This window comes from Strix aluco, chromosome 2, assembly GCF_031877795.1.
Source record: "Strix aluco isolate bStrAlu1 chromosome 2, bStrAlu1.hap1, whole genome shotgun sequence".
In the NCBI taxonomy this organism is placed as follows: domain Eukaryota; kingdom Metazoa; phylum Chordata; class Aves; order Strigiformes; family Strigidae; genus Strix; species Strix aluco.
Window position 1 is genome coordinate 6,268,247 of NC_133932.1, and position 16,931 is coordinate 6,285,177.

At 39.3% G+C, this 16,931-nt stretch overlaps 1 protein-coding gene across 1 annotated transcript; it reads right to left on the minus strand.

The window, feature by feature from the left end:
* Window positions 1–1,389: 1,389 nt before the first annotated feature.
* On the minus strand, window positions 1,390–16,331 carry METTL16 (methyltransferase 16, RNA N6-adenosine). The gene is made up of 9 exons (XM_074809099.1): window positions 15,890–16,331; window positions 15,494–15,693; window positions 13,040–13,180; window positions 9,605–9,720; window positions 8,679–8,821; window positions 5,560–5,629; window positions 3,699–3,788; window positions 2,643–2,816; window positions 1,390–2,549 (listed from the first exon to the last, which is right to left on the minus strand). Exons 1-9 carry the CDS (start codon window positions 16,015–16,017, stop codon window positions 1,935–1,937), a joined length of 1,677 nt encoding a protein of 558 aa, XP_074665200.1. The 5' UTR covers window positions 16,018–16,331; the 3' UTR covers window positions 1,390–1,934.
* Window positions 16,332–16,931: the final 600 nt, after the last annotated feature.

Below are 16,931 nucleotides of genomic sequence, written 5' to 3' on the forward strand. Positions count from 1 at the left end.
GACTCTTCCAGGATTGCTACGGCTGCACTGGGGACGTGGAGACGCTAACTTGCAGTTTTTAATTACTATTCTTTCCCAAGACGGGATTAGCTTTCCGAGTGCCATGCTCACCTTTGTCAAAGCGTTTGTTTTAAATAAGAGGCCAAGACAACATTTAAACAACTTCTCTGAACAGTCATCCTAATCACAGACTACTGGTTTTCTTTGTAAAAATACCCGGCTTTGTTTAAGCAACACTGAGGAGCGTATGTTATTCGTGGTGTACATGTGAAAGGTAATTAAAGAAGCAACATAATGCTGTCTGCTTCAGCAAAACAAGCGTGCCACAAGCACTCGGGCTTACCTTGCAGAGCTTCTTCATCCTTGCAGACAGACTGAAACCATAAACAGGGAACAGCACAAAGCACAAACAGCCTTGCTTTCCATTTTTAATGGCTCAGCTAGCCAAAATAACCCCTTCAGATTCTAAAAGAGTAGAGCTAGTTTCATCTCTCCCCAGTGACATGGACTTTGGAAGCAGTACTGTGAAAATTCTGCAATATCCAAAAAATGCAAGTCTTTGTCCATCACCTGCAGGAGAAGTGCTAAGTAGCATGATACACAACAGTTAACAGAGGGGGAAAATTAAGGCTTTTCTATGTTGCTTTAATTTCAATTTAAGAACACATACTAATCTTTCCAGAAATCTTGACAACTAAGGTTGAACATTCAAAGTGGTTCCAGTAGCATAAGCACAGGCAGCATTTCCTTCTGTCCACCAGGAGTGCATTTTTTATTTGCGGTAACGGCACACACGCTCCACTCTCTCAGAAAAACTTTCTCTCCATGTTCTGTAGATCTCTGTAGAGAAACGGATTACAGCTTGGGAGCCTGACTCCATGCGAAGCCGTGTCGGTGCTCATCATCTCAAAACACACACCCTCTCTGCGGCACCCAAGACCCATGTCCCTCAGCTGCTCCTCTCACAGGAACAGGTCCCTGCCCCAGAAGCACTGGGAAAACAGCAGGAGGTAAGAAGTCAGGTGTGGAAGCAACAGTCTTTCCAGTTGCCTTCCTTTGTAACAGCCTAACACTTCTGTACCCAGCTCTGTCCTGCATAAGGAATTTCTGGCCCATTGAAGGTGAGCACATGCTCTCATTCCTGTCATTAAAGTAACCTCTTAAGATTAAACAGAAGTAAAATCCTTTAAGAATACTGCTGTCATTTCAGACAATTATATTTGAATCATCAGTGTAAGGAGTGGTCTAATGAAACAGTCCACATAGTTAAATCCTCTTTAAACCAAGCAGCTTAAAGAGCTTGTTGTTAAAACAAAGTTTACAAAACCAGATGCTAATAGCAGGCTCTTCTGTGTTTCAAAGCCCAAGCACCAGAAAAGTACAACGTGATTTTTCTAAAGCGAATATTTTAATTGACACTTAGAGGATGTATCCATCTTTCTACTCTGTAGACAACAGGTTAAATGCATTAAAGGGAAGAGAGGCATACTTAAATTCTTCGTTGAAGACCCCTTGCTGCAGAAAACAATTCCCACAGCAGACTAACCATTTCCTGCATTAGTATTGAAAAAATATTGAAAATATTTCGGTAAAGATTTCTACTTAGTAACAATATATAATTCTATCGCACCAGAAAAAAGACCAGAATAAACACTGTTCATAGTTGAAAAGCTCACAGGATAGACATGTTTCGCTTTAACATGTAGTTTTACGACTGCAGGACAAAATTTATTACTTCCCCATCACTTCATGTCCAATGAAGTACACTTCATGTACTTCCTGCAGCTTTGAAAAAGCTATTTAAAGCATTAAAGGGCACTTTAATCATTTTACTCATTTTTTTTAAGGGGAAAACCCAGGTTTGGCTAACTGATCCATGAAAAATAGTTTACAAAATTTGAGGACTGATTTACTTTACCAAAGTAGGAAAAGGGCTAAGTAGCAACCAGGCGAAGAATTTGGTTCCGTAAGTATGTGCACAGCTGGTTCATCAAGTCTCTGTTCTGTCCTTCAACCCAGTGCATTTCTACTAATACATCATTTCCCTCTTTCTTCACATTCATTAAACACTTAAAGAGAAAACATCTACTAGTTTCTTTGGGACTTTGTTCTTTTTCAGCTGTCACATTGCTAGCTTCCTCTGAAGAGCAAGGTTCCCCCTTTGCATTACTGGAACCTTTGCCAAGTGATGTTTCTGTCCGCTTTGCTTCTGTCTCCTCCTCCATGTGCTCACTGTGTTCTTCTTTGGCAGCAGATTTTTCTGTTAGCTCATCACCTGCGGTCAAGTGCACATCCTCATCAGGTGCCATAAACCCCATTTCAGAGTCTTCAGTCTTGGGGTTTTCACAGTCCGAATTGTTGCTCACACTCTTCTGGCTGTTTTTTTCCTCTTCCATTGCTTGCAGAGTGTCTTCAGAAGCTCGAGGAAGTTCACGTAATTGCCTTATTCTCTCTCGTTTCTTTCTCCTCAAATGAATCCAGGAGTTTTCAATGGCAGTCACAAACAGGCTAACTTCATCCTTTCCACAGGGAACACGTTTATGCTGAACCTGTTGCAGAAAACAGCAGAACTTCATACTGTCCTCTCACAGTTATGCTTTCAAGTAGGATGTTGTTTCAACATACAATACTTAAGACTGTACCTTCAGATCAGTGAGAATCTTCTCTACCCAGGCTCTAACCACAGTAATAGCTTCTACAGCATCCCAGCCCATAGCTGCAGCTTTGATCGATAACTCTTTGACTGTGGAAGCCAAGACCATAAATGTAATTGGTTTTCGGGGTTTTTCTAATTTTCTTCTTTTAGAGGGAGGTGACTAGAAGGAAAAAAAGAAAAATTACAAAGCTATGCAGTATTAGTGGGATGACTTTTGTACTCAGAAGACATGGGGATTAAGACTATAATGACTAAACAGCCATTGACATGGCCCGAGTTTCTCTTCACTCCCAAGAGTTTTAGATTAAAAATAGCTAACAGGATCGTGCACTGTATGCTAGTTTGATGGACAGAGGGAGTTTATCTTCAGACATAAGGCAAAAAGCTTCATTAGTTCCTTCAAACTACTAGTTCTCTGAAGGTGAGAAAGTGTGGCTGCTCTTGGGAACAGAGGTCAAGTGCTAGTATCCACATTTTGATTCAAGTTCACTGAAGGTTTACTTGCATCTTCTGTAAGGTTGGTTATTGTCTATACCTATCTTACAGTATATGTACATCTGGCTCCAAAAAAGCAACTGACTCACCTTAGTTAAGGTGAACAAGCTCCACTTATGCTCCTGCAGGTAGGTCTGAGCTAGACATGTTCCTATCTATTTGGTAACAGAATCTATATGGTAAATTAAAACCAAGTTCTCAGAGGGAAGCTTAAAGTTCAAATCTAACCCCAAACTTAACATATTTTTAATACTACTAAATTGCTATTTGAAATATGTTACAAGCAACCCTTACTTTCACTGAAACCCACATGAAGTTCCTGCACAGGCTTCTTTTTTCCTCCCTAAACAGAGGTCACTTAGGAATCACAGGTAACACCTGCCAACAGACTGGCAGCCAGTTAAGAAATCCCACTGTCCATACAGCCCAGCACATCCAACGTTCCAGTCTGAGGGAGAGCAGTTTGTTTCACAGCAGCTATAGCTCATTAGGCCCCTTCCTCAAATAAAAGGCACAATCACAAACAAACCAAAATTAAGCTACTTACAGGTACTTGTACATCATCATAGAAACTCCATGCCAGTGCCCATCTCATGGTGCGCCCTTGACAGAATTCAGTATGAGTAACTTTAGGAACCTATGCAAAGAAGTAGTAATATAAAACTTCATTTCATATTAATAAACAACATTGTTTTACTGTACGTTTTCAACTTTTTAAAAATTATAAAGTTTTCATAGAGTTATTTTTCTCATGACAGAAATGGAGAGTCTTTCTGACACGGCTCACGGATGTCAGGGCTGCCTGGAGCTGGTCAGTGCCAAGCCCAGTAGCCATGCCCAGGATCTCCCATCTCTGTCCTGCCATGTCTATGCCCCTCCAGAGTTGTTCAGCAACACACAACAAGACCTGTTTTGTGCAGCAATCCAGCACACCTCCAGCACACATCTGCATTCTGATTGTGTGAAAAACACATCCTTTCTCCTTGTTCAAAACCTGCTCCCATTCCACATCTGAATACTGAACCCATTGCTGTAGCAAAGGAACAGAGAACAAAGACAGTGAAGGGCTGGGAAGCCAAGCCACTCACTTGTATGCAGATGGCAGAAGTGTGCCCAGAAACACTTGTCTATCTTTGTCCCAAAAAAATCAAGTCCGAACTTACACTGCCTTTAAATATAAAGCTCAGATCCAATGCTAGTGTTAACTAGTGGATGCTGTAAGGCATTTACGTATGGTAAGGAGAATGTGCCAAATACTAGCAAGGATAAATATCAACCATTCCACCTCACTCTGAATTATCAGCTCTAGAGCATAAGCCCCAGGTCTGTACAGAAAAAAGAAAAAAAAATTCTTACTTCTGAGAAATGTCTTCAAAAAGAGAGAGGAAAAGGTGTCTCTATTGTAGAACTTTTCTGCCTTTGGATTCCTAATTCTATCAAAATTTCCAATAAATACAGATGTCAAGACACTTTGAACAATTAAAAGGACTTTTTGGAAGATTTATGCTGCATCCTAACCTGAACCACAACACAGTCTGCACTTGGTTACAGCGAACATATTCCCAGCTCTATTACAACAAAGATTACAAACCTAAACAAAATGAAATTGCTAATTTCAAGAAAAATACAAAAGGAAAACGCAGCTTTTCTATGCAAGGTTCACAAGGAGTTCTCTTACTTTACTGAGGTGCAACAGTTTAAGGATAGGGAATAAAGTCAGACACTTGAAATTTGGTGCCTAGCTCAACATCTGCTTTTGGCATTGAGTTTAAGGATTCCCTGTGGCCTGTAGTTCATCTTTCTGGGAATTGATTTCATCATGCATTCTCTTTCCTTCACCTCTCTACCATACACAAAGACAGATCTCACAATCAATTTCTTTGCATGGAAATTAGACAAGACTACACTTCCTCCAGAAAGCCATAAAAAGGTCCTTTGCACAGCCTTCTCACAGCACAAGGCTCGACTTTACTTGGTGCCAGAATTGAACACAAACAAAAAAATGCTGCTGTTTACATAACGTTACAATGTCTTTTACCAAGCAAATTGCTAGACTTCATGGTACCTCAAAAGGAAAGGAAGCTAGAATTTATTTTCTTTTTACAACAACCCTGTTAAGGCTCTTTTAAAGTAGAAACCCTGTATGTTCTAGAATGGATGAAGACATGCTTCTACACGTGATAAAGACAAAAATCTGGAGACAATATGTGCTACTTATCTATCAGCTTTGAATCTACAATAATTAAATCTCAGCTGCTTTAAGTCCCTCCTTAACAAGGAATTGCAGTTTCTTCTTGTAAATAAAAACTCAGTAAAATAATTCAATACTAATTACCCACATGCACTGGAACATAGTATATATCGTATTGAACATATACTGGATATACATGGACTATATACAAACTCACCCCCTGTATTCGAAGTTCCTCTTTCAATGGTGCTAGACTGCATTTCTTCCCCAACATGCAACTGTACCATCTGCAAACAACATATTAACAAAGCATTTTACAAATGCAAATCAACTGAAAATGGCAACTACCAGAAAGAACTACTTGGATCAGAAACCTTCAAGAACAATAGGAGATATAAAAATAAAACAACAACAAAATAATCACACTCTTAAACAGAGACTAGGACATAGTACAACATGGATCGGAACAAAAGGCCCGAAGACAGACTGGACAGAAGAATCTTTCCAAGTTTTTAGGAAATACTTTAAATCTATTATTGAAACAGTGGCTAAACGACCAAGAATCCATTTTAAAGAGTGACTTTAGTTACGTGGAAGATGTTATCCCTGACAATAATTTGTTTCAATTTCTCCACTTTCTTTGGAGAATAAATCTCGGAAAAAAAAGGAATAATCAGCAAGCGTTTGTGCCTCAGAAGCAGACCTACTGACTACCACTTCTGCTCATTCATAACTCATTATCCAGGTTTCCAGCACCTAACCCGTATTTCCAACCAACAGAGGAAAAAAAAAAAACAAATTTATCTTCCCACTTCTGGTGGCACGTATCCTTCCATGCAGCTCTGCATCTTCAGTATCTCCAAACGTTACATCTCTGCTTTCCATCTAAATTACTATTTGAGCTCTACAGACCCCTTTCATACTTTTTTGACTGGATTCAAAAAGGTTATTCATAAATATAAGGTATTGAAGTACGAAAATTGGGGTTCCCAGTTATCAAGGGACAGTTTCCTCAAGACTGCGCATCTAAGTTGAAGGCAAGCGCATTAAATTGCTCATATATACAAATTAAATATACTGTAAACTAAAAAAAAAAAAAAAAACACAACTATTAGTGGTATTAAGGGAAAGTTATTTAAATTGATTTCCTGCATAATGCAATATACAGAATTTCATGCAGCAATACTTACATTAAACCCCAAAATTTCTAGCAAAAATAAACCACACATCTTTCCCCAAATTATGAAATACTGAACCTGCAACTCCTAGCTGAACTGGGGATGGGGGTAAGTCAGTCAAGATCATCTCCCAGCCCAAGGGAGTCTCTGTCTACTAACAGTTCATTACTCATGCCCTCTGACAGAGTTGCCAACCTTACCTCTGACAAAATAGGAAACAGTATTTTACATAAACTGTTCTTTCTGTAACAGATTCTCTGAGGTAGTTTATTTAAAAACATGAACTGAACCATTCCTAACCCCCAAATACGCAGAGCTTATTTTTCCTAAATATGATACACAGCACGTGGGTATGTTCTATGCCATACACTATCACTTTAGCAGATCAAGAGACACCTTCCTCTTTCCCAGAGGAGTGGTGTTGCCAAGAAGAGCAATACAGAAAGGATGCGTTCCTCGTAATTCCACATCACCTTTCAAGGCAAAGACTTCTTTGACAGGTCGTCAAGCAGCAACTTATCTAAAGCATGTTTCCCCTGGATCTACACCCACCATGTGGAATCAGGAACCATGTTCCTATTGAATTTCCAGAAGTCATGGCAGATGCATCCCCTGCCCCCACCTTACAGAATGTCCTCAACTGTATACATGTGCTTTCCAGATCATAGTATTTTACACAGAGCACCACATGCTCCTGTGGAAACTACACTTGTAGAATAAATCCACTACTTTTCAGAATGAACATGTAAAGAGGATAAACATCAAGCTGTAAGTCAAAGAACATTTAAAATACATACCATTGCTTCTGCTCTGACTGCCTCCCCTCACCCATTGTATCGCTGTCTAAATTCAGAACAACTGTTTCAGGTACTTAGTTTTGAAAAATCACTACATTTTAGACATGCGTAAGAGCAAACACACCTAAATGCCTGTCTACATCAAGTAGCCTAAAATAACATTCTACCTACAAACTTTGACAGGAACACCATTTTCCAGTGTGCTTGCTGGCACAAACAAGATTGTTAAAAATTCTCAAAAGTTTAATTCTTCTGGCTTGTAACCCCTTCTGAACACCAAAACCTCTATTTTATCACTCTGCCATATTATCTATCCCCTTTTATAAGATTTGGTGGGCTGACAGAGAAAGGAAGGATATTAAAAAAAAAAACAACAAAAAACCCACCATGTTTCCATGTTTGCAAAACTGCAACCTGTGCAAACCTTCTCAACTTTTTTTTTCTTCAAAGCACTATAAGACAGAAGCACTTCTAATAGAGCCAAATGCAGTTTTGCTTTGTCTTGTTTTGCCAAAGACTGAATACGTTCTTCATTTTTTCAGGCCCGTTATTAGAAAACAAACATTCTAAAGAAAAATTTTGCTATTACATAGGTGAAGATGAGATTCTAACGTGATGCTCTGCCTAGAAGAGTCTAAACAAAACAAAAGCAAAACACTTCTCAGATGTACAAAAGGCAGGCTGTATTTCTTTTGCTTTGGGCACTGATGAAATGTGGTAGTACACACATAAAATTTTGGCAGCTAAATTTTAGAAGGATATTAAACAAAAGGAATCTTCCAGAAGAGCTAGAGGAATAATGTACAACATTGGGGGAGCAAAAGTCTGATAGTCAGAAAACTGAAGATGTGCCATCTGCTGATCTTGTTCAACAGAAGGTCTCGCTATGGTTTTTATTGCGGCTTACGTTCAACCAAGGTAGTGTTCAGTACAACAGTACCCTTTAGCAGGCAAAGCTGCAAGTTACCAAAATTCAGCCAGAAAAAGATAGAACCTTTTAGGTAATTAACAGATAACTAGGCAACATCATAAATCCTCCCCCATCCCAGTAAGAACCAATCCTGACCGTCTTTAGCAAGTATGCCTGCTAATTTGCAAGCTGTAAGGGTCACTGGTACAGGCTTTCTTTGCCTTCTGCCTTTAAATATCTCCAACAATGAGTTGTAATTGTTTGATGCTCAGAAACAACTAATTTTACATGAACAGACTAATTACTGATGTGCATGTATCATTAAACCAACCAGATACCACTGGACCACAGCTACATTCCTTACTCAAAATACTATTTTCACATGATTTTTGCCAAAGAAGCAAATAAAAGGTGGGTGGGGGTTTTTTTCCCACTGGAACAAAGCACTTACCGTAACCTCTTTTTAAGTTGTAAACTATCATGAATAATTCTTTTGACAAATTCTAGTTCTCCCCCCTCAGCCATGATTTCTGTGATCCCTCCAGTATTTACAGAACTGGGTGGCGGACGCCGTGGATTTCGAGAATTTACTCCCTGGATAAAAAAAAAAAACATTTGAGATAAACATTTAATGAATTATTCAGCTGCTTTGTACACTGCTTCCTGCCTCAATCTTTAGTGGGAAGCAAGCATCACCACCTCTAGTTATTCTCCCCCCATCAGAACCATGGATAATAGACAAAGATACGTTTGAAATAAGCGTAACTGAGTGAATTTCCTACAATCTCAAACCTACGTAAGTTACTTGTCACACATCAGTATCCTGCTTATATGAAATACGTGGTTTCGATACATGTAAGACATGCTGGTTACATGCACCTACACAATTATAATCAACAGTGTTTAATTTCAACACTTAAATCTTTTTTCTACTGCCCTAGATTACAGAGTTAAGTTTCTGACTATATTCAGAGGGTATTGCAAGAACTGTTCTGAGCTGTATGATATTGCCTAAATCACTAAGGAAACAAAACATACAGACACGCATGATGACAGAAACTAATTCCTCTGTTTCACTGTTACGCAACGGGCACTTCATTTCAGATTTACTAGCTGTCTACTTTCCAAACTAATTCTCTAAGACAGTAAGAACTTGTGAAAAAACTCTACAGGTCATCCTCCACTTTAAGAAGGTTAAGAGTTAAGTCTTTCAAAACTCCTTTGAGGTGGGGGTTGCGGAGGAACAAGACTGAAATGCTATTTCATAATGATTTGAGATTTTCCACTCAACCTTCACCAAGGGAAGAGGTTAAATTGTTGCTACGTTCCCACTCACTGAGCACTGAAGCACATGCAACATTTAGTTTGTTAACTCACCTTCGCTTCCAATTGGTTGGCAAAAAAGGGGGGGTTGCACATGCAGAAATCATAAACGATCTCAGATTCTTCTTTCAGTGCATCCATTAGAAGAGTCTTCTGTGGTACCTTAACCACTAATAGAAAACAGGGATTTGGTCAGTGAGGAACTTCATATTTTATCCAGCATGCCGTTTACGTTTGTGTTTCTTGAAACAATACACTGTATAAAAACTGTACATTCTAAACAATATTTTCTACAAAAAAAAAGTAACATATCAGCATGCAAATAAACACTTCAGGTTAAGGATTGGCATACAAACAGCTTGTATTTTTATACACAATAGGAACTGCTTGAGTTATACAGAGTTCTCTGATGCAACTACAAATACACTTTTAAGTCCTTCCACAAATTAACACAGGTGTCAGTTAACTCCCCCACAGGCTCCTCAGAGATAAAGAAATCCCAGTTCAAATAATTTTAAGATATGGAATTCTAGAATGGCACTCTAGAAAGTGTAATGTTTGGTCTTTCTAGAGCATAAAACTAAGAGAAAGACTAAGATAAAGCTATTTTCACTGAAGTTACACAGCATCAAGACTAATCTTATAATAAACCAGAATTACTGCGTTAGCAGTACTATGCATCCTGCACGAGAACTGTAGTCTCATACAATTTAGAAGAATCACAATGAAATAAAAAGATTAAAGTTCCTTTCTGGACAAATCTTCTGCTTACTAGGGTCCACCAACTTATTATTACCCATCACAAGGATGAACACAAACATCCCACGTAGATCTCCACTGTCTTTTCCCAAAAGCTATACAATTCCCTTGAAAACTGTGGTCAAGTCCTGTTACACATGTCCCAAAAACCACAAGAACTCCAGCCCAGGGAACAGGAATTTAAATATGGATGAAGTCCAGTTAAAGCATGTACAAAGGTTATTACAAGCAGGACTTTACCAGTCCTGCAACTCACGGATAATGCACATAGAACAAAGATACTTAGAACGAAGGCAGAAGGCATGCCTCTCTCTTCCTAACATTTACTGATATAGTTTATCACCATCCTAAGAATATAAAATTGTTAGGGTAGCAGGCAATTACCAAAATTCAGGTTATATATAGCAGGAATAATACCCAGAACATCCACTAACTTTAAAGCTGCAGCTCTGTAAGTCACAAGCATTTCAGAGTCCAGAAATTTATAGTCGAGATAAACAAATTCTAAAACCCATGAGAATAATAGTTCATTTTTAAAATATATTAACACATTGTTCCCCGTTTTATAATCTTAAACTTATAAATTAAACACTTAGCATTTCTCCTTACATTGTTGTTCACTTAAAATTGTTGACATTAAAGTCATCAAGTTATCTCTGTAGATATTTGTTCCCCTGCTTCCCTTATAACATTAAAAACAGTAAAACTAATACAATTAATAATAACTAAATACAAATTACACATCACAGTCAAAGCCAGAAGTTCTTCAGTCTGGCATTACATCAGTTGGACTGAAGGTTTTCAGGTTACAGTCTTCCAAGAAATCACTAAATGTCTCCAGAAGCTGCTCAGTGCACACTTTTGGCACTGAGGTGTAACATAGCCGTTGCTGTTGCACACAGAGGAGACATTTACTTATATAAATGCTTTGAAATATCCAGCCCACGGTTTTCAGAGTATTTCACTGCCCTTCTTGTTAGCAATACCCTTTTCAATTTTATGGAGGGGGAAAAAAAAACCAAACAAAACAACATGGAATTAGTTTTTATAGTAGAGAAATCAGACAACGGCGCCAAGATGAGCATAACTCTGCAAAAAGATTATGTTAATTTGAGCAGTAACACATGTTCTATGGCACATACTTTCTAAAATTACTGTAAAGTTACTTAGAAGATGACATCAAAGAATATCACATGCCACCTACATAGCTGACAGTATGTGATTTTATTTGGAAATAAGAAAGCAAATAAAACAAACAGGAAGCAAACAATATAATTATCATGTCACAGAGCAAGCCTAATTTACCTTGTAAGTAGTTTGAAAACTTCCAGAGTCCAAGTTCTTGAAAATCTCTTAACCTATCATGACATACAGGGTATTGATTTTTTTTTTTTTTTTAAATACCAGCAAATTCTGGCCATCATCCCATTCCAGTAAAATACACAACTCGGAACACCATATAATTTTTCTTAGCATTTACAATCAATCCCCAGGTTTATCAGTTTCTGGTTTGCACATATAGGAGAGATTCCCTCTGGAAGAAAGTAACTACAAGCAGTATTGCACTTTCAGCCAAAAAACATTACTTTTTTTTCCCCTGGGAAAAAAGAAGTTACAATGCAATTAGTAAATCATCACCACATTACTGCTGCTTTTACTATCACTGAATTATTTTTTTCATTGAAGTTAGAAGAACAAAGGTTATATTCCAACATGATCTCCAAATGAAGCTATTTGTCAAAAATTTCAAGACAGACTCTTAGAAGACAACAAAAATTGTGTTTTAAAAAAGAACAAACACAGAAGTACAGAAAGATTCCTAATCTGACTCAAAAATGCCTGACTAAACAAGTTACTAGCTACAGTAATATACTCAGTTTTGGGAAGACAATTCAGGCCCAGGAGTTAAAGAGTGGCAGCATGGATCATTCCCAGGCAGTGTCTGGCTGCAGGTACCACCAGTTACTACTACTCTGCTCACCAGCAATCAGTCATTTACTCCAGCTTATCACCTTTGGCACTACAGCTTCACATGAGGCCTCTTCCTTTGCCAGAGGTTTCTGCAGTCTAGTGAAACACCACCACACCACTAAAAATCCTATGATGGCAACGGTAACAGAAAAGTGTCATTGTTCTCCACATCAAGTTCTGGATCTTCAAGACTGACACGGAGGACAGACCAAGGTGACAGCATTTGGTACTTTCAAAATCCAGCAAGAGTAAAGGTTTTGTTTCAGAGCTGAATAATGGACTTTTATGCTTTTTAGTGTACTGAGTTCCCACAGAAGATTTTCCAAGGTCACCCACAGACCAAGTCTGGCATACCACTACTACCACAGGCACGTTAGGACATCATTCAGAAATGAGGGTGAAGGATTCTCTCTGTACAAGACAGTATATGCGGCAGTGTCACGCAAATTATCTGAGGGGAGCACTCCAGGTCTCCTAGCAGCAGAAACAGCATGAACTCTACAAACTACTTCAGTAATCAGACAAAAAATATGGAGAGGAAAACACCCCAGGGTGAAGTTTAACTTTCAGCTTTTTGTAAGGATGTGTAGTTCTCCATCTACACATCCCATTCTAGACAAGCTGTGACTTCCTGGCTTAAGTATACGCAGACCTTAGCAAATGTTCTGCTTCAGTAAAAACAATTGAGCATGTATTTGGCAGGAACATGGATTCTGATCACACCATTTGTATGCTACTAAATACCCTATTACATCATACCTTTTATAAGATCAGACAAATTATTCTGTTCCACATTCTTCTTGGCATAATTGAAGCACATATCATCCACTTCTGTTGCAAGAAAATACCAGCCATTCAACGTCGCTCCCAGCAATGGGTAAATGCAAGATGCCCCTGTCCCTGTAGAAGTGAAAAGCCATGAGAAAGGCAAAACGAGTCTCTGGTGTTATATGCAGTGTGGCTGTTAACTATGAACTTTTTTACAACAAAATGAACTAATTTCAAGAAAAAATTCATCACTGATCATCTAACACTCAGTTCTTTAGTGAACTTTATTGTCTTAATTTGCAACACAGCATCGTCTAAGATGCACTTTTAATAAAGAATGTAATAATCTGGAATAAATTTTCTAGTAAATGATCAAGTTATTTTCAAGCTATTTTTTTCTATATGGTAGCAAGTAATTTATATAGTGAAAGCCATACATATTCTGTTTGTACTAAGAAATAGTATTTTCACAAATACATTTTTCTTCTGCATTTTTCTATTATCCACCACAAATAAATTTAGTTTGATGCATATAGCAACCACAAAAAAAATTACATTCTGTTCCATCAGACTGTTCTTCCCTAATATTTAAAAAGATCAAAGAAACAGGGGTGCCAATTAAGAAATCTAAAAAGATAGCCAGACAGATAAAAACTTGGCAACAAAGAGAAATATATGCTAGCACAAAATGATTCCTTCTCGTAATTATGGCGTATCTAGGTGATTCAATTACCAATGACAGTCACATTTAGGATTAAAGTGAATGGATACAAGGAAAGGAAAAAATATCTCAACACCACAAAACTTGAGTTCAGAGATATATCAAGACTCTACTATTACCCTGACCTACTGAAACACAAATAACAATGTCTGTCAGTAAGCAAAAGCATGCCGTTCTTTTCAGCACTCACATAACATCCCTCTTGGATGCCTTACTGCTTTCCCAAAGTTGGAACAAAGCTCACTGCAAACTCAAACTGAGGATTTTTCAATATTTGGAGGACTTAAAGGATCTGTCTCTTCTACTTAGTCACCTACAGTGATGAAGTTCATAGAAATTGTTTTCAAAAAATGCAACCTAATATCAAATGCGCAGAAGCTGGCTAACAAGTTTAAAAGCTATGAAAGGAAAGCAGCTGCACACACACCATGTGATGATATAAATCTTGTACCCATCACAAATCCAGCCAAAAATGCAAGTCAGTAAATTTCAGGAATTAAAACAAAAAAAATCATACACCAGGAAAATATTCATATAAAAACTGGTGTGGTAACTGAGATTACTTTGAGGAAATCAGTAAGTTTAGCATTGTAATGTCAAGCATTAAAACTTAAGTTAAAAAGGAAATTCCAGCTTTTCTCAATTTCGTTATGAGTTTACTTCAGCACAAAACCACCTTCCAAAACAAGCCTTTGAAATCATAAGGGAAGATTCTATTGACAAAAATAAAAGAGGTGAACTAAATTCAGGTACTTTTTAAAAAATTTGTAAAAAATCACCAAAAATTGGAGTGCAAATATCAATTTTATTATCTGCATGTGAATATAGTTTTTTTGCTCCTACAGAAATTGCCTTTTTTGTTTCTAATAAAAATTAAATTGTGTGCATCAGTGTACATCTTATAAATTCACATCTCTACTGAATAACTGTTCATACTAATCCAGATATTATACAGATATTGTCCAGTAATTCAGATATTGGAACTCAACAAGCTGCAATGCTCCTAGACACGTGCACTAGACAATATCATCTATACCTGGATGCTGAGGCCAGTTTAAAAAAATATTTTGTTTTCAGCAACATACAGGAAATGTTTGACCATCTAAAACCAAAAGGCAGCTTTGCTAGTATGTGCCTCGGTTTCTAATTAAGCCACTTTTACAATTCAGCTAATGAAAATATCTGCATTCAAATAGATCAAAGTTTAAAAAAGACAAAGAGTTCATCTGTCAAATACAACTGAAACCACGCAAAAGAATTTGTTTAAAAGGAATGATAGAAAATACTGCTATGCAGCTTGCAAACTCTCTCATACAGACATCCAAAAGCAGAAGTAATACATGGCTAATATAACATAATTCACTAGTTAGAAAACTGAGAAGAAATGCCTTTTTTTTTTTTTAAATTCCTTTAGAATGACGTTTCTGCCCGTGTTACTACAGTGTGATTTTTGTATACCACACAAAGCTACAATCAAAGAGTTCAAGGCCACGAAAAGCCAAATAACTGCCTGCTACGGCCATGCTGGTGTTTGTGCAGAGAAATTCTACCCACCAAGAAACCAAATAAACCAGTGGAGTCAGATTACCCGTTTCACCATGGCGAGCACAGTTCAGAATTTTTTTCTCTCTCAAACTTCACGTTTCTACAGATGTGTAGCAAATTTTATCAGCTAGTTTCACTGACAGTAAATAACGAATTGAACGTTTTGCCTCTCCAAGTACCTATGTCAATGCCCCGCCGAAGGACTTGCTTAGCAGTCTCCTGATGACCGATGAGATCCTCCACCCAGTGGATGTAGTTCAGCCTCAAGGGAACGGTAGGAATAAGCCTTTCCACGGGGATGTCAATCGTAAGCCCAAAATCCTCCTTCAGGAGGGTGCACGTCAGAGCTCTCACCGCCTCAGGGTCCTTGAAATTCAGGCTGAAAGGCACAAGCGGGGGTTACGGGTGCCAGCGTCCTCTCGCTCGCCACTCCCCGGGGGCGGACACACACACACAGACAGACAGACAGACACACAGGGCGCTCGGGAGGCGGCGGGAGCCGCTCAACAGTCCCCAGACGCGGCCTGGACGGGCCTCCGCCTCCCTCCCGCCACCGGCCGCCGCACGGGCCCTACCTCACCCTGCCGGTGAGGGTGGTCTGCACGTGCTGCTGGAACTCGGGGTACTTGGCGGCCAGGTAGGCGAAGTCGGGCGGCTTGTCCTTGTAGCGGTTGCGGGCGTGCATGGACTTGTTGAGGGCCATGGCGGCGGGGGGGAGCGGGGGTGAGGGGGAGCCGCCGGCAACGCTGGGCGGCCTCAGGGCCTTCCCCGCCGCCCACCGACCTCAGCGGCGGCCCGCGCGCGCCCCGCCCGCCAGCTCCCGGCGTGCCCCGCGGCCCCCTCGGGGCGTACCAAGGCGCAGCGGGACGCGGGGAGAGGCGGGCACCGCCGGCACCGCCCCGCTCAGACCATCGGCCAGAGAGAGAAGCGACCAACGCATTTTATCATCTAAACGTTGTATCTGCGGGCCCCATGGCTTCAGAGTTAGGTACTCAATGAGTAATAAAGGCAAAAGGAAAAAATACAACGTTCTGTTTTTCTGGCGGCTGCAGCATGAGGAGCCTCCGCTTTCATAGTCACCTGCCCAAGTCACCTTTCGTTCCCTTGAAGGGATCTTCAACATTGTCTGAAACGCCTCAGTCCTGGATTTCTCTGTAATTAATTCGGTGCATGAAGTCACTGGTGACAGAGCAGCAGCCCGTGGCCGACTGCTCACCTGCTTGTGGCTTACCCTGCACCGTGAACTTTTAAAATCCAGGTATTTTAATGATGGATTACACAGTAAAAAAACCCCAAACACCAAACTAATCCCTTAAATGTCACACCTGGAAAGGATTTTTGATGATTTCCCCACTTCAAACAGTTTCACATCTAGAGTAATTATTACATTGTAGTGCTTGTTGAACAAATTATGAAAGAAATACAGAGAGTATTAGAATGAACTTCGTACCACCTCCTTTGATTTAAAAACAACAACAAAAAAATCAGCCTCAATTAAAATAGCGTGCAGGCATAGCAAAACAAAGCCTCAAACTGGAAATTAAAACTGACTTAATTTCCTGGCCTTGTCACTGTCGTGAACTTTCAAGTTTTCTCATCAGAGTAGGAACAGGACCC